We start from the raw sequence: 22,869 nt of genomic DNA on the forward strand, positions 1-22,869 counted from the left end.
TACAGGTGCCCTGAGATGAACACTTTTCTGAACTGCTAGGAATGCCTTGCTTTAAATACTTGAGTCAAGAGGGAATAATACTTCACATTTTCATCTTCAGAAGAAAATTTCCATCCCCTAAGTAAGAAAGCAATCTGTGGTTGTATTAGTCAGGGTTCGATAGAGTAATCGAACACATAGGAACTATATCATATCTGTTTATATTATCCATCAGTCTATCAAGATTTAAGGAATGCAATTGCCTTATGGGAATGTGGGAACTGGCAAGTCCAAAAACTGAAGGGCAAATGGACAGGTTGCAAATTCAGGTAGGAGTTGATGTTGTAGTCTTGAGTCTCAAATTTGCAGGGCAGGCCAAACAGGCTGGGAGTTGCAGACAGAATTTCTACATTTCTTAAGGCAAAATTCATTCTTTAGGAAATCTACCTGTTGCTGTTAAGCCTTTGGATGAGGCCCACCTACTTTTTGGAGGGTGACCTACTTTTCTCAAAGAAAAGTCTATTGATTTAAACATTAATCACAACTCTAAAGATTTCTTCACAGCAACATCTAGGATGGTGTTTGGTCAAACAACTGGGCACCATAGCCCAGTCAAGTTGACACATAAAACCAGCCATTACAGCTGCATTCATGTGGAACAGAGAACTTAACACCTAAGATTCATATTATTGCAATCTCCCTTTTCTCTCCAATTTATTCATGATCATAGGGGCAGACAATGGCTCTTAACTAATCTCTTCTTATGCTATCTACATGGTAAAAAAGATGTTTTGTTTTATCTCACCATGACTTAGAAGAAGTCAGGTATTAAAGTCTGCACCACCTGTTTATCATAATCATAAATGAATCTTTAAGAAGAAATGTTTTTTAGATTATGTAGATATCTTTAAAACAAATACAACTTAATCTCAAGCAGTTCAGCTTTAAACATTGGTATTTCACATTTGGGACACAATCAGCATAGTTTTTTCAACTCCAACATTTTTCCATCACATTTTTCAAAATTCCTCTTTACTTAGTAATGATCACCTTTGGAGAGAGTGACCATGGGTTTTAATCATCATTGGCTCTGTTGTGTAGACATAGCTAGAGAGCCGGCTCAAGGATTATTCTTGCAGATATAAGAAGCATCTACACCTGGCTCTGGGGATCTTGGTTTAAGAGTGCCAAACTACAAGTTTTCACCGTTATAAATAAAGTCAGGCTACAATAGTTCATTTCTTGATCTAAGGCATAGATCATGTCAAGTATGTGCAGGAAGACTATCGATTTGAAAAATATGTTTAAGATTGCATTGAGTCAGCACAGCAAAAACATGATCATAAAAGTTAGAAAGTCTCCCTCTTTTTCTCTTTGCTTATTAAATCGATGCAGAAGCGACACTTTCTACCCTGAAGGAGACTGCTGTCTCCTCTGATAAATCATATAAGCTCCAGCTTATATATGTCATCACCCCCAGGAATGTCAGGACTCTCTCTATCACTCTTGTGGGAGTTGAGCATTGACACTGACAGAGGACTTGACTAATAACCTTCGCCTGGACCTTCCAAACTCTGCATGCAACTTCTTGATAGAGATCTTGATAAAGGACAGTATTTTCACAGGTCGACAGGGTCTGGTTAAGAGGGTCACTGAGCACTGTGACACTTTTAAGTTCAGTTTACAGTAAGTAACTCTGGAAAGCCTTCAGCTTCACTGCACTTCCAATCCTTTGGACAAATGACAAGAAAATGAATATGAAAGAAATGATCATCAAATTTAATAGGTGCTCTTTGGTTTATTCTCTCAATAGATAGATGCTCTTGAGGAAAATTCTTAAGACCTGTTTTGGCTAAAAAGATCCATCAGTGATGTTCTTTAGACTTCAATCAAATAGCTTTCACTTTAGAAGTTTCATTCATTCTAAAGCTAGTTAACCATATATTGGTGAATGGTTTCACAGGTGAGATATGTACATTATGAGCAAATGGGAGGAGGTAATCTATCCTCAAAAGAGAAGGCTGAATTTGAAGCGAAATTCATAACCAGAGGAAAAGGACAATTTTAAATGCCCATAGTATTTCTTACCCAAATACCTGAAGATGAGACAGTTAGTTGTGTTAGTTCAGGCCTTTCTGGTATACTCAACCCTTCTCACTCTCTCAATGTCATCTTGGTTTAAAAATACCACACTACATTCACATCCCCTGACCAAAAACCTTGGAACATCATAAAAATAGTATTTAAGCATTATAATTTCACGCATCCAACAAAGCCAATTTCACATGACTACACAACCAGGATTCCTTTAAGTTGTTTTATTGATGACAGAAACTGTGCATAATTACTGATTTGATGAGGAGCCGGCAAACAATAAAGAATGTGTCTGTTGCCAACAAAATACAATTATTCCAGGTCCTTTAGACATACAAATATAGAGTTCTTCACACCAGATGGGCTTTTGTGCAACAAAAGCCATTTTAGAATGTTTAATTGTGCTTCTACAAAACCTTCAAAGAATGAGGTAGTTTCCTTTATCCACTGTATTTTCCACATTCCCATTATTACACTGTAGTCAGCCTAAATCCTTTCACCATAACCTTTGAACAATTTTTCGAGAAAGCCAGTCCTCATTTACAAGGTGTATTTCCTCCTACTTACTTCTTCTTCTTAAAGAGTACTGCAAAAAATCACTACAGAAATTTGAGACTTGCAGAGACTAGGGTTTATCATTTCAAAAGTAATTGCAATCAGTTTCTGATATAAGAGAACAGGTTTTACAAATTCCCTAGTTAACTTGATATGCTGCACCTATCTATAAGCTCTGATTTAAAAACTACTTATTTGCCTTTGGCTGCCATATCAAGTAGGCACAAGTTCTTTGAAAGTGTCAGTCTGACTCCAGCATCATGTATCAGCTGGCCGAGGACACCGTGGGACCATTCATTGCTCTAAGTGATCAGGGAAACCCCTGCAGAACTTAACAGATGCAGCAGGGGTCAGCTAGCTTATTTTAAGACCCAATTCAAATCTATTTGTAGCCATATTCTTGAGATTATTCCTATACTCTTTGAAAGCTTATCAGTAACATAGAAATTGAGGCTATTTGTATTCCTTTCTTTAGGCCTGAGAACGATGTTAATGTCCATGTGAAACTGGTCTCAGGAAATTGCTGCATGTTGCACATTTTCATTAAAAAAACAAATAATAACCAATTTCCAAATTAGTTAACCTTCATCAAGGAAAGGTGGTAAATAGTATTTCTAAGGGGAAAAAATGGTCGCAATTTACTCCTTGTCACATATTATCTGGCTTCAAGAAGTTCCATGAGTCAGAAAAAATGGTTGAAGAAATAGATCTTACAGACTTTGCAATTATTTAAAAAGTATCATCCAAATTGGTAGTAACCTGAAGTGGTTTCTATGTAACACGATCCTCGGATTACAAACTCCAGGCCATGGCATAGTTCTAGTGCCTGATGGACTGGCCACTATAATCAGTCACTTCTTAATGGCATGGCTTTGTGTTCGGCACCTACATTGAAGACTAAAGAGCCCAATGTCTGGCAGAAGGTCAACATAGAAGCAAGTTTTAATTTCTACCTTCACTTGTTCTTCCTCTCATGTCTCTCACTAATTTTTCCCATAATTCAATAATGGGCAACAAGGAACCCAGCAATTGATACTGGTTGTGCAGATAAATCCAACAAAACTGTATTTAAATCTACTCCTATAGCATAGCTAACATTAATTCTTAGCATTCTGAGAGGAGATTACATAAACTGAGTATTATGCCACTTGGGTTTTAGGTCATGTTAATTGGGTCCATCATAGACAGATGACTTAAAACTTTAAGACTTGTGTCTAACAGATTTTAAAGAACACTTCAATTTTAAGGCTGAACCTCATGTTTTTATCATTTATTAAAGGGAATATGTTTACATTTATCTGACCCCAGGCTAATTATTTACCCACAGACACTACTCTGTTGATATTTTAGCATCCACCTCTCCAAATTAAATATTTGAAAAGTCCTTTATTATGGTATGTATGCTGAAGATGAAAAATAATTACTTTTTTCTGCCTTCGCATTTTTAAAGGGGCTTTCCAGCAATGATAAAAATTAATCTCTGCAATACATTAAGTGGCCTTTCTTATTCAAAACCTCAAACTGTGAAAAATCATGGTTATGTGAAAGTTATTTTCTAAGTAGCTGGATCCATCACCTGTAAGCTAACAGTTTAAACAGCTTGATTCATAATAGATATTTTCTAGAAGGACTGACTAATCTGGCTTTGCGTTTAAGGCAACCAGCAAGGATACTGGCTGAAATCTGCCGTGCTCTGTTGTTAGATGTAGCAGGACAACTCAACACTGCTCCAAAGGAATGGGACACAATGTACCAGGTTGATAGTAGCTAGCAAGCCAGAAAGTCACTACCTCACACACCCAGGGGGCAAATAACCCTAAATGATATCCTTTCTAAGTAGTTCTCCACTAAAGGAAAGAAATGGAAACAGAACATTTTTCTCAAAAAGTGAGATGAAATGCTTATTGCGATATCTTGATAAGAGAGAGATTCTCTGGCCTTCCTCTCTTGGTTATCTAGCTACTAAATTCTGCTTTTATATCTAAAATTAGTTCAAGTAATAGACTAAACTCCACGAGGTAATGCTATTTATTTTCAAAAACTAACTTCCTATTCTACTGCTGCTGTGTGAGATGCACATTTGTGGGTGCTCCATCAACACTTATCGCCTGATCTATAATCTCCATGTTCTTGTAAAGTAATGCTTATTGCAAAGACATACTCCTTGCTAAGGTTTCGCATATCTGTGTAGGAAGAAAGCCACATTGAAAAGAAGGGTTCTTTGGTTGTATTTAGAATCAGGACATGAAATAATGGTTTCTCTAACCCTTAAGTCTTTGCCTTAGTGCATCTGATATTGCTCTAATATTTCAGAAAATATAACCCATTCAAAGTGAAGAGTAAGTCTTTTGCTTCTCTGCTTGTCTTCTGTTTGAACACATTTTCCCAGTTATGAACCTAAGGCAAACTATCCGTTTTGGAAAGGGGAAACAGCATACCATGATCAAACACCGGGTGGGACAGGCAAAGGAATGCGGTTATTGTGGTGAATGCTTTCCACAGCACAATTTCCCTAAAGGTGCAGATTTAATAAAAAGTCCCTATAGTGTTTTTGACAAAGTTATACTTTCATTGCCTCCAAAGGGCCAAGAGTGCTCGGATTTGGGGCCAGTAAGACTACCTGTTTAGGTATAGTTTGGTCAAGCAACAAAACTCATGCTGTGAGGAACTTTAACCCAGGATGCATAATGGAGGCTCCCCACAACTTCAGGAGAGCTGACGTCACGTTCCACCACATAGTTTGTGTTTGTTTTTTATAGCAGTCTTTTGAGAAAGAAAGAAAAAAAAAATGGGAGTGATTTTCAGTAGAAAAAACATGATTCCTTATCAAGGGTTATCAGTCATTTCCTTCTTTTCCCTTTTTTTTTTTTTTTTTTTTTTTTTTTTGTGCTTTTGAGAGCAAAGGCTAAAACAGGTATTATCAATGCATTCACCTGCCAGCTGCACTACACTACACATCCCAGACTCTTCTTTAGGTGTGTCATGAATTGCATTCTTGATTGTAACAATAACAACCAAAATTTTCTAATAGCAATCTCTTTAGGAAATGCTCAGGTCTTGTCTATGTCGGAACACTGCATTTTAAGATCTTGGTTTTTACGGATGTGTTTTGGGCAAAGCTGACAATCTCAGTCTGATATGTAAAAACTGGAAAAAGTGGGAGGAAGAGAACATATAAAATAAGTTAATCATTATCATTTTAAGTGCCACCAGTTCTGTTTATATTCATTCACATGTGAATTGCTGAATCTCATTTGATCAACCCAATTAAGCATTAAATAATTGCAGTCAATTATGCAAATATCAGCAACAATATTAATTTGTTGATCTTTTGGAGCAGATTAGCCTCACATGTTCCTAATGCTAGACTATCTTATGCCTTAAATGATCAATTAGTGTTACGATAACTAAGTCTTGAAGAATGGATAATTGCCTAGTTATAATGTGACACTTGCTGTATTACTCTACTGCAATTAAACAAACAGTGCACAAGAAAAAAAGAAGTGCAGATGTTTCTTTTAAATCATTTAACAAGTAAGTGTCAAGGTCAATTTCCTGTCTTTTTACTTAAGAGAATGGCAGTTATGCTCTCTATGTTACAAGACCTCTAGTTTTTAGAAATACATATCCTTAGCCTTCACCGAGTCTGGTGGGAAGGGCTTAACGTGCTCTTATGTTTTTATGAGAGAAATCATATAAACATAGTGTTCTCTAGCTTTCACAATGGGCTAACTAAATTTAGAAATGCAAAGTACTTATAAATGTACTTATGGCAAACAAGTAATTTCCCTTTCTCAAGGGAGCCAGAGTCTAGTTATTATGTGCTACTTGACAGTTAAAATTACCTGAAATTCTTTTCTGGACTGCTATATTAAGAAGGAGGTCAAGGGACTCAGCAAAGGCAAATGCATACCCTCACCGAGCATGTGCAAGAGAGTCCAGGGTACCTCAGGCTGAAGAGAAAAGACTGGCCCCGGACTGCAGATCACCAATTAAAAGCTCCTAAAAGATATTTTTACCATTCCTTTTCATCTTAGTCTTCTCTAATTTTCATTTTACCAGTCCTCTCTAAAAGAGTCCCTACAGCTAAAAGTTTTGGAAAAGAATCAAAGCCCATTTGCTATGTGTTGTTAAATGCCTTGAGGAAATTTTTCCAATGCATCAAACTTGTAAAATGTTTTTTCCTTTGCTCTGAAAAGAGAATGAAATATGATCAGCAAGATGAAAGTTTTTCGGACTGAGGGAAAGCAAACTACAATGTCTGAGAGTTGACCTACCAAGGGTAAATGTTTTCTGTCAAGATTTGACTTTCCCACAGATGAAGCAGGAAAGGATACAATTTTTAACTCACAGCTCCTAAAGGAGGAAAATATCATCTGTAATTGCTCTCCCTGTATCCTAACCATGTGTTCCCTCAATCCCCAGTCAACAGAAAGAGTACCTACACAAAGAGTATAAAAACCTGAGGATTCCTCTTCTTTCCTCCCCTCACTTTCACCCCCCAAATGATTTATTTTGCATTTAACACTTAACATGTAACATTTGTCATTTTCATTTGGTTGGTATGATCTCATGAATTCTCTAGAGCTATCTTCCACTCCAAGATAGCCTGCAAGCATGAAGTGATTCCTCCAACTATGCCTCTCGGTATCTCTAAAGACTTTGGAGTCCACGGAAAATAAAGACAATATGAGGTAACTATTACACACTGTCAGAATTGTTCACAAATTCTAATAAAGAGGTTTCAAATACAGAAACAGAGAAGGTATACTTCTATAGAAGCCACATGTTCACTCGTTCGTTTGTTCATTCACATAAAACATTTACTGAGTACCTATTGTGTGCCAGGCATTGGGGATACAGAGATCTATAAGGCATAAGGCCCTCAGTCTGGTAGGAGCCAAGGGATAGCTGGTTACAATGCCATGTGGAAAGGCAGTGGCAGCAAGTCCCAGGTTTTACAGATGCACAGGTGAGCTCACAGCAGACTGGGACACCTGGAGGAAAGGAGGTATTTACCTCAAGATGGACTGAGGGGCCTGAAAAACATGATGATGGAAGGAAATCCAGTTTTTTTAGAATCTTGATTTTAAAAAGAAAACAAAACACTTTCCGAGGATAATGATGTGTCACTGGAAACATTACCTGTGAAATGTACTCAAATTAGCTTTCAGAAACACACACAAATCTCATCTGGTTGAGGAGCCATACCTTATACTAAAGAATAGACACTTTTGGATCTGAGTGAAGTTCTAAGGGAAGCACTCAAATTATTAAGGTAAATTCTGTTAGGTGGCTTACATTATTATCTTTCTGGGGAAAGGTAGAAAGGTAAGCTAGTACTACCAAGCCTACAAAACACCTTTTGACAATTACATTCCATGTTCTCTGGCACAAAGGAGAAAAAGTCACTCTTGTAACACACTAATAATACAAACTACATTATGCACAACTACTAACAGGTAGGCAAAAAGATCTATCACAATTCAAATGCAGCAGTCTATTCCAAAAGCATACAGTTGATTTCCTGCATTTTTCATTCAGGATAATACGATTGTCCAGTCGCTCTCTTCTCTTCCATACTATAACAAAAGCAAGAAAACATGTTTCAGTATAAAAGCTCATAGTGTAGGACTAGCTTATAAACAAACTTCATATAACCAAAGCTATACAGAGAGTTTGCTTCTGTTTCAAACATTAAAAGCATATGTGTTCATATTAAAAATAAGATTAGAGAGAAAGATGAAAGGAAGGTGGGCAGGGGAGAGAGAGAGAGAGAGAGAGAGAGAGAGAGAGCGCATTTACAAAACTACAGGAAAGTCATATATAAAGAGATCTGTAAAAAACCAAATACCTAGAAAGAATCACAAATTTGATAATGATTGCTGAGTCCAAATTTATAGCTGGTGTATGTCTTTTATGTAATATTTAAGCCCAGGCCTCTCATCACTATTTCTGTTTTTCACTTCTGCTCTCCAAGCAAAGTGAGTTAAATTAACTATTGCTACCTCTTCTCTAAAGAAGTGCTGCTTCAAGAGTATTCCTACACAACCTGCATCAGCATTGACAGGCAACTCGTTAGAAGTGGAAAGTTCCAGGCCCCAGCTCAGACTTACAGAATCAGAAACTCCAGGGATGCATTTCCAGTAGATTCTGATGTGCACTTATTTATGTTCATGCACAAAATGAAGTTGATGATCCTCATGGATCTTAACAGAGACTTTGGGCTGTTTGTAGTTGTTTGCAATATGTTAGCATCCCAATTTTCCCTATTCCTTCAAAAGCCATGTAACTAGTGTCATGATCTGAATTTGCTTATTTTCACTAGCAAATAATCTGCTTTGAAACCAACGTGAATTTTAATACTTAGAATTAATGAAACAAAGATATTCCATGCCAGACATGGAAAGCCAGTTCTATATTCAATATTCATTTACTCACTCAACAAACATCTGTGTTTAAATAAACTCTCACCCTTTGAGCAAAGCTGCATGCCAACACCATTGTGCCAGGAGCTTCCCAGAATTATTACCTCATTCAATCCACACAGAAACTATAGACAGTAGGTGCTATTATCAATCTCATTTTATGGAAGAGAAAGCTGAATATTAATTATGAGGTTAAATAACTTGCCCAACACTGTAGTTAGGGAACAAAGAGCCCAGATCTTAGCCAAGGTCTCTTTCACATCAAATTTCCTTCTCCACCATCACCTCGACTGCCCTTGACCTATCCACAAAGCCATGTGTGTGGAGACAGACCTGGAATACATCTTCCCAGCCCAGGGAATCAGGGCATTGAATTTGTTATGGAGAGTTTCTCCTGATCACTCAGACCATGTCCCTTTGCACATGAACTGGTTTATTTGTCCCTAATATAACATTAAATTAGTATGAATCAGAATTTCTGAATTACAAAGGACTTTACTGACCTCCTAAAATAAAGGGGAAGACCCAAGTAAGGGGATTCTGGATGTTATTTCTTTACTTCAGGATAATTCCACTTTTAGCTGGTATGTATTGGGATTCCAGGAAAGATTTCTTTTGAAGAAAATTCTGCTTAAAAACCAAGTGTGATGGTGCATGCCTGTAATCCCAGCAACTTGGGAGATCAAAGCAGGAGGGTTCCAAGTTCAAAGCCAGTCTCAGCAACTTTGTGAGGGCCTAAGCAACTTAGTGAGAACCTATCTCAGGGTAGAAGATGAAGAGGGTTGGAGATGTGGCTCAGTAGTATCCCTGGGTTCAATCCCCATACCAAAACTGAACAGAACAAATCATGAGTGTAAGGAGCAGTGAATTTCAATCCATGTCTGTCATTTCACATACTGGACACTAAAGTTCAGATCACACTTAATCAAAAGCTCAGCTCTCCTGTCTCTAATGTTATTTCTCCTATATCACACTGTGCAGAGCTATGTCCCTCGTAAGGAGTTTTTAAAAACTCAAAGAGAGCAGAATCCATCAGATACATGAGAATAGTGGGAACTGAGAAGGGATCTACCCACTACCTTGTGGTTCAGACCAGAGAGAGAATGAGGGAAGCCAAATAACTATGAGACTTGCTTAGTCCACATCAGATCCAGCTGCCCTCTTGGGGTACCGCTGTTTCAGGACGAATGCTGGATGCACATGCCCAAATGCTGCATTTTTGTGTTTGATGTCCGCATCATATAAGGTATGAGCAAAGTACTTGTTTTATTTTTTTAAAAATTTGGATTCTGACACTTTTACCATCAATAATAATTAAGTGTTGATGTATGGACATTTTTGCAGATCTACAGAACTGTGATTCATGATTACTATCACTTCATCCTGAATCTCACTGGTTAAAGTAAATTTGCTTTTATTGGTTGTTTTAGTTTTATAAATGGTCAAAAACCAATTTGGCTTACAATTACAGACATAGTCCATATCACTCTATAAACCCACATAATATGGATTAAGTTTGACTCCTCTCATCCTGTAATTTATGCTTTTATGTAAAATGGCAGCATTCTGAGCTATATCTAGGAAATGTGCTATTACAGGTAATTCACAATGTGTAGACCTAGGTATTTAGCCATCAAGTTGTTAATTTAGCTGATAGATAATGCAATTTTTCAAGGAAAATAATTCTAAGTAGACAGGGCAGATTTTAGTAAAGCTAAGAATTTTATTCCTTCTGTAAACTCCTGCTTTAAAGAAAGGGAAAGGGAAAGAGAAAGTATGCCCATATGAGCCAAGAAGTCACTCACAGGTCTAGTATCTCTAATCTGAAATATAGGGGACCCGTGCTTTGGATTTCAGTTATTTTGGTTTTGTTTTTCATTTTGGAATTTTTGCATACACACATTGAGGTACCTTGGAGAATGGGACTAAAGTCTAAACAAATTCGCCTGTTTTCACATATGTCTTATGCACACAGTGTGCAGGAAATTTTATTCAATATTTTAATGACATACGTGATCCAAAGTTTGTGTACACTGAACCACAAGACTCATGGAGTCAGGACACCACTGAAAAAGTTTTGAATTTGGATTTTTGGATTAGGGATGCTCAATCTGCACTCTTGTCAATGTCACTGCAAAACCCACAGGCAACCTTCAACATTTGTAGGTCCACACAAGTCAAGTTTACTTAGCTTTATTCACTGGAATCCCACAGGGGGACAAAACAATGTGGCAGACCAGGGTATCTCTGCAGAAGGGTGTCTTGAGCCCACAAGGAAGATGATTAGTGTGATGTGCAGTATTTTAATCTTTTCAAATTTTCAGTTAGAACCCCAAACCAAAACATGATTAATGATAAATTCATTACTTCACATTTGAGATACATATGACAAATGGTTTCATATGGTTTTTCCTCAATGCCTTTTATGTTCAGCAGAAAACATTTGGCAACACCCAAGGACAACCTGTGTGTCATGTACTCACTCTCTACAATGCCAGTAAAAATATCATCAGGGCCGCCCTCAGCTAGTAATTTGTCATCCTTGTTCTAAACACTATTGAAGGGCTGGACAAAGATTTATAGTCCCCTAACAGGTGGAGAAGGGTGTGCTGGGAACCTCAGGGGCTGGAAACTGGTTAAGGAAGTCAGTCATCAGGGAAATCAGGACAGGAAGTCCACTGCACACTGAGGAGAGCTCATGATGTTGGAGAGGCTTCTCACCCCACACAGGTAACTGAGCTCCTCCACTGAGAACAAGAAAAATACAATAATCGCTAACAGTCATTTGTGCTTACGAAACTTAAACCACGAGTGAGAAAACAGACTTTGATTCCCTCAGGTGACCCAGAATCAATAGGGATCCTGCTCCTGTCCCTTTTAGGCTTTCTCTCCTAACGTACTTAAGACTACTCCTGGGTCTCGTTGGTCACTATCTCCCACTTTCTGACACCTCAATGGCAGCCATGCTGGCCACTCACACTGCCACCCCTGGTGCTTAAGAACAAGGTTCCAGCTTTCATGTGATCCAGATAGCAGTGTCAATGTGCAGCTCAACTGGAAAATCTGAAAGTCTTCTGCTGAAAAATAATTTGACACGCTCTATGGTTTGGATATTGGCTGGCTTGTCCCCCAAAGGTTCATTATTGAAGGCTTGGTCCCTAGGGTAGTGTTACTGGAAGGTGGTGGAACCTTTGGAATGTGGGACCTAGAGCGAGGTCCTTAGGTCATTGGGACTGTGCCCTAGAAAGGAATTGAAGAACCTCTCACATCCCAGCTGCTTTCTGGCTCATGTAATCAGCTGCTGTGACATGTACTCCTGTCATTATCTCCCACTTTCATCAAAGGCCAAACCAATGAGGCTCAGTGACCTTAGACTTTGAACCTCCAAAACTGTGAACTAAATAAGCCTGATCTCTTTGGAAAGTTAGCTGCCTGAGGTATGTCACTTTAGCAACAAGAAGCTGACTGTCACAATATCATTGAAGATATTCACTCTCTCTCTTCTTAGTATGTGTTAATATACAAAAGCAAGACTACTTAACTTCAGAGATTCTGACTCATGCAGAAGTACAGAAGCTACAAAGAACAGGCTAGTGGTATACTGATGTAGTGGGTCTAGTTGGGGGAGGAATCAGAGCCCCAACAAAGACTTAGGAAAACATATTCAAGATAGACATGTCAGTCTTAAAGCTGATGTGACATCTTCCCGGTGGGGACACCTTAGGTCTCAGATAGTGACACTGTTTTCTATGCGACTGGGCTTCAGGTCTTTTGCTCTTTGGTACTTTCCTGGTGTCTTATTTAGCTAGTCACTGCTTTATTAATTCACTGAAGAAGCATCACTGCCGGTGTACTCTGCCCTAGGCCCTGAGTGAACACTGGGGTATGAAAAGAAAATAAACAATGTCAACATCTGAACAGGTTTTCAAAGCGGGAGGTGGGGCAGGGGAGATAAGGGTGTGGCCTGTTATAATGTATAAGATGGTAATCACTGGCCCTATGGTCAATGGAGCACTTAACTTGAGTGTTCTTATATTTAGAATGCAGGAAAGAGACAATGTTCTTGAGAGACTTAAAAAGAAATGAATATTGAAGATAACCAAGACCTTATCAGATGAGCAACTTGTAGAGGGCACAGGAAAGACAGGTGGTATCAGAGAGCAGAGCATCCTTGGAGAAAAGAGAGGACCCCAAAGTGGGGGCAAAGATGAATATGACAATGAGTAACTGGAATAGCAAAGAGTAATAGGAGAGAAAAGAAACAGACAACACAGCTAATGTTCTCCAAGTTTAAACTTGGCTAAATATGAACAAAGATTTGTTTTTCTTTGTTGCTTAAAAAAAAAAAAAAAAATGGAAAAAAGAAAGCAACTTCCACTGGAAATGTTCCCCTTCTTGGCAGTACTTGTGGAGTAATCTAAGACCCAAGGAGCAATATGGATAATTAGCTAAATGGGATGAATACTTAACTTCAGAGATTCTGACTCATGCAGAAGAACAGAAGCTAAAAAGAAAGTCAAATCTGTGGTTATGAAGAATTTTCCCCCTGGGTCATTCTGGCAAGAATCTTGAAAAAAAATTTTTTTTGGTGGTTGTTGTACCACTCATCTTCAATTTTACCAGAGTGCTTTGTAGGAACCATTTGTGTTTCCATGTAATTGCCAAAAGAGATCAAATGTGAAGCATGATGCAATGCCATGCTTTTTCCTCAGTAATTACTTAAATTATTTTTCTTGGAAACAGACAACCTAGTAGCTTGGCCAACAGCACCAATTTGCCATCTTGTAAGAGAACAATTTTGAGACTTCAGGTTCCATGCACACAGGCATAAAATAAATGAAGAAGGTGTGATCTTAGATTATGAAGGGTGGTCCTCTGTGACTCAGTGTGGAGCAGATGTGGAGCTTCTGGTTTGTGGTTAATTCAGAATTGATGTAGTATCTCACATGCACTCTGACTGTACCCCTTTGTTTCTTTGTTTACTGTGGGGCTCTGAATCTATCACTAGTTTTCAGGGTTTCAACCATTATACTTTACTACCTACAGTGAAAGGAGAAATCGTGAATTTCGTCTTAGCTGTGGCATTAAGACACATAAAGAACACATAAAATCAGAGGGAATAGTTCAGGAACATTTTCTTTAGTTACTAACATTCAGCTTCCATGATTTTGCTTTGAAAAAACGTTCAATAATGGATTCCTAGCTTCCTTTTCATTCCTATTTTTGGGTTTAATGCATATTTGTCACTGTCTCAATGCCAATGAATCCTTTTTCCAGCTTTGCCTCCCAGTGATTCCTTCCCACAACTGTGTTTACTAACATTACTACTTAGGTCTTTCTCCCAATGCCAATGCAGTGGGGCTCGACTTTTCTCTCAATTTAGGGACTTTTCCATGAAGACTTCACAACCAAATCAAATGAGTTTAAATTTTATTTTCCTTTTTGCAGTAATGGAGATTGAATCCAGGGCCTCGCCTCATGCATGCTAGGCAAGTGCTCTACCACTGAGCTGCATTCCCAATACTTACGTTTTCTTATTTTATACACTCTTCAAGAGACATCCCTAAAACCTCATTTTGGGTATTAGCTATTTTAAATGTATAATTTGTGCATGAAAATTTTTGAAAGCAATCCTTTCTCTCTTCTCACTTATGGACTCACTTCTTCCCCTCTTAAAAATCTCACAATGGAATATGACTCAGCCATAAAAAAGAATAAAATTATGTCATTTGCTGGTACATGGATGGAGTTGGAGAATATCATGCCAAGGGAAATAAGCCAATCCCAAAAAATCAAAGGCTGAATGTTTTCTCTGATAAGTGGATGATGATACATAACGGAGGTGGGGGTGGTGGGAGGGGGACAAGAGAAGAATAGAGGCACTTTGAATTGTGTAGAGGGAAATGGGGTGGGAAGGGATGGGGGAAGGAAAGGTAGTGACTAATATAGACATCATTACCCTATGTACATGTATCATGACACGAATGGTATGAATCTACATTGTGTACAACCACAGAAACTAAAAGTTGTACCCCATTTGTGTACAATGACTCAAAATGCAGTCTGTAAAAATAAAAAATTAAAAAAAAACAACTATATTATGACTTTCATGGTCCTTAGATACTTTAGCCTCTGTTGGGTCCCTTCCTTCATAAAATAATATTTAAAATTATATTTTATAACTGTACTACTGCAAAGGTAAATACAAGATTGATGGATTCACTATTACACATTCATTGTTGTTATTATTATCAAGTTTTTCTTCTGACTTTGAAAGAAAATTAAAACGTTTTGTTGTGGGAAGAAAATCTCTAAATTTCTATGGATAAAGTCTCTCATAATCTATCCAATTATGAATTTTTTGTTCTACTTATGTTCTTTATCTGAGCAAAACTGCAATAATTTATCATCTTCATCAAGCTTATTTAGACCACTCTGAAAAAGATTAAAATGTTTGAGTCATCAATGCAGTAATTGTTTATTAGTTATCCATCAAGTTACTTTTGTTTCTGAATATAAAGGCAGAAAAAACTCTGAGTGATATTTTTATTTCTTCCAAAATGAAGATTATTCCTTTTTTTAGCTTACAGAAAATTCTTAGAGAAAACTTCGTTCAAGAGAAGTAAGGCTGTTCATTGATTAAAAAACCAGAACCATTCTTTCCTTTCTTTTCAATACCATAAAGCTTACATAAAAGTTACTGAGTAAGTCTTAAAAGAATACCATTTTTATCACTACCCAAAAACCTCAACTACTCTCTAGATACCTGCTGCATTCCCAACCAACTTTAAATCTGCTTAGTTTTATGGCTCAATATCATCTGACATTACCTAAACGATCACGCTTTATTGGGCTTTTCAGTATTGGTCTCAGTCCCCTTGGATATTTTTAGTAATGAGCAATGATAGTATCTGGGCTCAGTGAAATCCTCCAACTTGTAAACTGTATGTAAATCATAGAACAGTCTCTTCTCTCAGTAGCCCAATGTTATCTGGTATTTGATATGCTTCCTTGATTGCCTGATGAGACATTTACTGAAAGTTGTTGCTCATAAAAAATGGGCAAAACCAAGTTAGTGGTATGAAAAAATAGGGTGCATGTCCTTCAACCCAATACAATCCCAGGGATTTCCCCCCCCCCTAAGGAAATAACTACTATTCATAGTAGTGAAAACAATAATCAACAACACAAATGTTTGGGCTGTGGCTGTGGCTCAGTGGTGGAACACTCACATAGCATGTATGAGGAGCTGGGTTCAATTCTCACCACCACATTAAAATAAATAAATAAAGATATTGTGTCCATCTACAGCTAAAAATATTAAAACAAAAAACACAAAAGTTCAATAATATGATTTCTTTAAAAAATTATAATGTATCAATAATAGAATTCAATTGAACTGTGTAAGTGGTATTGAGAAAACTATTTCAGATGAAAAAGCAAAGGGAACAAAATTATGTATAATATGACTTCATTTGGGGGGAAAGTCATGGTCTAAAAGTATATAAATGCTTACTCGATACAGAAGGTGTAGACCTTCTAGAGTGCAGTGGTTCTACCTCAGGGCTGAAATCACAGGTCACATTTTTTATACATGTGCTTTGTTCAGTTTTCGAGTTTTTTTAAACAAAAAATCTGTCACACTTTTTAAATTAAGAGACTTAAATGTTATCAAAATTTACAGGGCTGGGGAGATAGCTCAGTCGGTAGAGTGCCTGCCTTGCAAGCACAAAGCCCTGGGTTTGATCCCCAGCACCGCAAAAAAAAAAAAAAAAAAATTTACATTTACTTTTAAAATATTAATCTGGAGTTCCCAACAATATCTTTTCTCTCTCTCTGTTTTAACATGTATCTTCTTTTCCATTACTGCTTTGCTCATGCCTACCCATATGAGAAGAGTTTCCTTAAATTTAAACTACTGATCTCAAATTGTAATATTTACCCTCTTTCCCCCAGATAGAATAAGGTGGTATTTTATTTTTATTTTTTCTTTTTGGTGCTGGGGATCAAACCCAGGGCCCTACACATGCTAAGCACACCCTCAACTCCTATGTGGTATTTTAAAAGAAAGAAAATACCTGGATATCTGTCAGTTTGTTCAAGATACGGGTTGCAAGCTTGGGACCATTCTCCATAGTTGGAATGTGTATCATCTACAAAAGAGAAATGAGATAATTTGAGGATATGCACTATTTATTGTGATTACATTTTGGGGTCCAAACTGAAACAAGTCTGTCTATGCCTTGACAAAAGGGGCTTCTAAACCTATCTCGGGTGCAAGGACAACGACCTCCACAATACTGGACAGCATAATTAAATTCATGGCTGAAAGAGATTGCATGCCCCTAATTTGTATGTGAGTCATGCCCATCCATGCCTCCCTGGCTTCAGGCTTTGGGTCGTTTGATTTTAGTAGACAGTTGTACTCTCAAATGCTTTTCTTATTATGCCTTTTAGTATAATGGGATAATTAGATGCAACTTTTGGCTCCAAACGCCTTCTAAAACAGAAGCAATAAAAAGGTTAAACTTTATAAACTTATTTCTAGAGGTGAAATAATAATTGGATTTCTAAAAATCTGACCTAGTGACAGCTTCAATTAATAAAGGGGACAGATATCATTACCTAGATACTATCATAATAAAAGACTGAACATTAGCTTTATATAATCAGTGTAAGTACTGATATAAAACAGTATAATTCTTCTCCCATGAAACAATCAATCTGTACATGGATTAATGTCAGGAGCCATCCCCTAAAAGTCAAGTTCTAAAACCTTAATCAATGAAGCAACCATCATTAAAGTCTATAGAAAAATCAATCTGATTTGCTGAGGAAAAATAATTGTGTGATGAAATTTAAAGAACAGAGGAATTTGTATTTAATATGGGCCAAGCCGATTTGTCTTGTAAGAACAATGCTCACATGCCTCTAAGTTCTAAAGGTAGATGCTGATGTTAATCATGAGTATCAGAGCTTTGTTATAAAGGGGAGAGCCAAAACACTGGCAAGATAGTGTACATATAAAATCAGATTAAAAGGAGAACATTACTTCCAACCAAATCCTCACATTCTTTGGAAAGATTTTAGTCAATGTACCAGGTTTGCCAAATGAAAATTTTTTGTATGGTGGTTTACTTAATAATAACAATACTGATAGTAATATGTGAAGGAATGAACCATTGAAATGCATTTTTCATAACTATTTACCAGTAGTTTGGTATTTATTTATCCTGTAGTTTGGAAGTACTTTAGGAAACCAGAAAATTATCTACTGATTCTAACTACCTACCTAGCCTTTTTCTAGTGAGCAGGTGGAAGGAGATAAAAATGGAAGTCCATTGGCAGAGCTCCAGTCCTAAGTTGAGATAACCAGACATGACACTTGCCAAAGACAAGATTGAGTTCCTACCATGTTTGAGCTTAAATTAAATCATTAGAAAGATGGTAGTAATATGCCAACACAGGTTCATCTGAGCAAACTCTTGATTAATGTAATGCCATGTTATAAAACAACCCTGCATCTTGGGTCCAAATAAAATTTCATTCACAAGTTTAAAAGTTAATTAAATTATAAGTAATAAATGTTTGAAAATAACAGGAAGGAAAGAACAGCTTGTCTCACCTCGCCCTTGTATAGTATATCAGAAACCGGGCAGACAACACAGGCTGTGCCAGAGCCAAACATCTCCCTTACTCTGTTCCCCTCTAGGGCAGCTGTCAAGTCATCCATGGTGAGGTACCTCTCTGCCACCTTAAATTCACCCTGTTTGCAAAATACAAAATAAGATGCAATGCTTACCTTAGTATTTTACTTTCCAATTCAAATCGGGTAATGTCATAATCATCCTTTGGGGGATAATATCACTGTATTGGTAAATGCACTGAGATGCTAAGCCACCTATTTGCATACCCATAGTAACAAGTAAATGAGATTATCAGAATATATAAAACTACCTCATTCCAAGTGCTACTTAATGTACACCCCACATAATTCAGCATAAAGAACAATGTAATACTTTATTAACTACAGTGTAACAATACATTACTAATAATTATGGTTACCCATCTACCCATCACAAACCAAGTTATTTAATTCTAAAGAACTTAAAGGTAAGTATTACTGTCTCCTTTTCACTTAGGAGAAGAATAAGATTCAGGGAGGTTAAGGAGTATTCCCAAGGCCACAGAGCTAGTAAACTGCAGAAACAGAATCTGAACTCACGTCTGATTTGATTGTCCCTAAATTTGGTCCACTTTCTACTGTGTCTTTGTTGGAGTAAAAAATAGACTGAGCTCAAATATCTGAAATAATGGTTTTTAAAAATGAAGGTATAGGGCTGGGGAGATAGCTCAGCTGGTAGAGTGCTTGCCTCGCAAGCACAAGGCCCTGAGTTCGATCCCCAGTACCGCAAAAATAAATAAATAAATAAATAAATAAATAAATAAATAAATAAATAAATAAAGGTATGCTTGAACTTTACTTGAGAAATTGCATTTTATATATATATATTCTTTATAAATTCACAAAAAGTTGACTTGATAATTTTCCTCTTTCTTTTTTAGTATCACATGAGATTGAGTTTCATCATAGAATAAGTATGTAACTTCATCACCTCTGCTCAATTGTTTAAATATCTTAATTGCTAAAGAACAGAAAATAGAAGAAAAATTTGGGAGGCTTATAAGGCTTATAAGCTACCTGCTTAAACTACTTTTTAAATACTATTCCTTAATCTTTTCATTCTCATTCTTTTATTGTAGAGATTAAATTCCAAAGTTTGTTAAAAGGATATTTTAATTAGGGGCAATAAAATTAGATAAATTGAAAGAAAAATAAGATTAAGGTCTTTTTTTTAAAAAAAACCTCTAAACCACAGGAATAGGAGAGATAGTAGAATGAATCAGACAGAACTCTCCCATGTTCATATATGAATACACAACCAGTAAAACTCCACATCATGTACAATCACAAGAATGGGATCCTAATTAGAGTAAGTTATACTCCATGTATATAAAATATGTCAAAATATACTCTACTGTCATGTACATCTAAAAGGAACAAAATTTTAAAAAGAAAAAAAAAAAAAGAACAAACAAACCTATAAACCTACAATACATAAAAATAGAAGTCAAAGCCCTTGGCAAGAGTCAAAATATTAGAAAAAGAATGTATGATGCTGTCAGAGGATTTAGAAGGATAGGAAAGTTTGTCTGCAATAGAAATATGTAAGTTTTTCTCAGTCTGCACTTGGAATTATGTTGTTCAAAGGTAAATAAATAAGTTCCAGTAAATCAGCCAACATTATTGAAAACAAGCTCAGTTCCATGTTCTGGAAAAGAAAAAATAAATAAATAAAACTCTGGTAAATAAACAGAATTGTTTTTACTCTGTTCATCTTTACTTATCTTTGGACAATTTTCCCTGTTTGGCAAGTAGTGGTAACCCCCCACATGCCTCTTGGCATTTTATGTCTCACTGTTTTAAAATAGCTTTTAAAATAAATTACAGCCAAGGAGTCAAGAAAAACTTCCTCCATAATAACCTATTTTTCATGCTAGCAAATCATTAGTGTGGGAAAGCATTTCCACTTGCAACTTGTCATCAAACCTTCTGTACTTGGTTGGTTTTTTTTCTTTAATATAACAAAAATTACTGAGCTTCAAAAATATATCTTTCCAACTGCAAACATATTTAGGACAGGGCAAGCTGTTTGAAATTATAACAACAGTTTGTAAATGTCATGCCCAATGTGCCAGCCAGCATGTGGCAGTTGGGTCTTGTCTACTTCAGGGTTTTGTAGAATTATTTATAGCACATTTCTTCTACTTTCAGAGTCTTTTCCAGAGAATTGCCAGTACTCTCCTAGATAATGTGTGTGTTTCTGAATGTTTCAGTACTGTCTGACCACCGAATGCACAAAGCATTTGTTGACCTTTGAAGGCCATTTTAACACATGTGTCAAAAGTTCCCTCCAGGAACTGCCAGACAACCAACTCATCCAATATCCATCTTGAGACTGCTGTGTCATTTCCAATACCAAACAGTTTAATAGTCTTGCCTGCGTCGCATGGATTTGAAAGTCTACTGAAAACAACTTTACATTTGCCTCAAAGTTCTGATTTTAAACCAAGCACATGTATGGACTATGGACATTAGGGGGCAATAGAGAGAGAAAGAAGGCTGCCAAACCAACAGGTTTCTGCTAGGAGACATATAAAATGTCAGGCAGACTCTTCATTTGTATGGCCAGATGGTTTACACTGGACTAAATAGAGGAACAGAAGAACCACACTATGGTGGCAAGGTGAACTACAGGCCTGGAGGGACAGCCGCACACAGAACCTTGGCCATAGAAGTCAGTGAGAGATAACCAGTATAAAGGCTGAGGCAAGGACTAGAATGCCTCCTCATTAGGACATCTTGCTAAACTGGTTTCTTTGGCCTTCCCTAGAAACAATACTTACTTGATAAGCTTGCCAAGATGGTCTTTCTAGGGAGTTCTTTCTATCTAGTGACTCAAGGTATGATTTAAAGATGAGATAACACTGGTCGAAACCACAGGATATTGTTTTACCAAGAGGCTATGCTTATTTTGATTACTTTTTTGTTTCGGGCTTATGAAAGTGTTCAAGTCAAAGGCACTCACCCACTGGTGCGCCAGGTCCAGGATGCACCGCCTCGTCACTCCTGGGAGGATGATGCCATCTAGCGGAGGAGTTGCAAGTTCTTCCTCTGTCAATTAGAAATCGGAACGTATCCTTAATCAATGAAATAATGAGATGGTCTTACACTATCATATCATAAAAAGTAAAAAACACTCTTCAAGGGGAACACCCTGATGTCAAAATTTATCTTAATAGATAAAACCTGGTTGGTACTTACAGTAAGGTAGGCAGGATACTGCTCAGGAACACCGGACACATTACCAAACCTACGAATTCTGTGGAGGAGGCGATTCCCTAAGAAATGTGCATGCAGCTAGTGCACACCTTTAATCCAGCTATTTGGGAGGCTGAGGTAGGCGAATCACAAGTTTGAAGCCAGCCTCAGCAACTTAGCAAAGACCCTATCTCAAAAGAAAAAGGGCTGGGGATGTCACTCAGTGGTAGAGCGCCGGCCCAGCATATACAAAGTCTTGGGTTTTAATCCTCAGTACCATGGGAGGGAGAAAAAGAAATATGCATGCCTACTTGGGCTGGGCACTACTTCTGCACTGCCCTTTGAGAAATCTATCTTTTTAGTGGTTTGCAAACCTGCTGGAGTGTCAGCACCAAAGAGTAGATGCTGACTTCACCCAAGAAGAGGAAATCCCCCCAAACAAACTCCAAAGCTGGGTCATTGTTCACTGTGAGAGGACCACAGGCCCCTAACACAGTGAACGCTGGTACCAGGGTTCATCTCTCAGTATCAAATGTGGTCCCTCAGCCACACAAGCTCTTCTTACAACAGGTAGTCTTTGGTACTCAACATCTGCCTTTCCTCCCCATCTCTGGCACCCAGGGATCTGACTCTTCAAACCCTACAGTTATTCCATGAAGATGTTAAACTTTTTATAAAATAAAGCATTGCCCATATGTGTCTGCAAAGGAATTCACAAAGTGTGCATGAAAGGGCACTAGGTAGTGAAAGCTGGAAGGAACCACACTGATGGCCTGGGGCTCCCCGAGGCTTTTATGCAGTTAAAAATGAAGTTTGAGTTGAGTTTTGTGCAGGGTGAGAGATAGGGGTTTAATTTCATTCTGTTGCATATGGCTTTCCAGTTTTCCCAGCACCATTTGTTGAAGAGGCTATCTTTTCTCCATTGCATAT

General features: G+C 37.4%; 1 protein-coding gene across 4 annotated transcripts in view; it reads right to left on the reverse strand.

Moving 5' to 3' along the window:
- Positions 1-2,282: 2,282 nt before the first annotated feature.
- The window catches only part of BCAT1 (branched chain amino acid transaminase 1), a 108,866-nt gene continuing 88,279 nt past the window's right edge, over positions 2,283-22,869 (reverse strand). For all 4 annotated transcript variants that reach the window (XM_079139409.1, XM_079139408.1, XM_079139407.1 and 1 more), the window contains 4 exons: positions 21,707-21,792; positions 18,682-18,822; positions 17,135-17,209; positions 2,283-8,210 (listed from right to left, as the gene is read on the reverse strand). In XM_079139409.1, coding sequence (XP_078995535.1) covers positions 8,169-8,210; positions 17,135-17,209; positions 18,682-18,822; positions 21,707-21,792 — 344 coding nt within the window. In that variant the 3' untranslated portion in view covers positions 2,283-8,168. The remainder of the gene's footprint in view (positions 8,211-17,134; positions 17,210-18,681; positions 18,823-21,706; positions 21,793-22,869) is intronic.

The sequence above is a fragment of the Sciurus vulgaris genome (genome assembly GCF_902686455.1).
Source record: "Sciurus vulgaris genome assembly, chromosome: 5".
NCBI classification, from domain to species: Eukaryota; Metazoa; Chordata; class Mammalia; order Rodentia; family Sciuridae; genus Sciurus; species Sciurus vulgaris.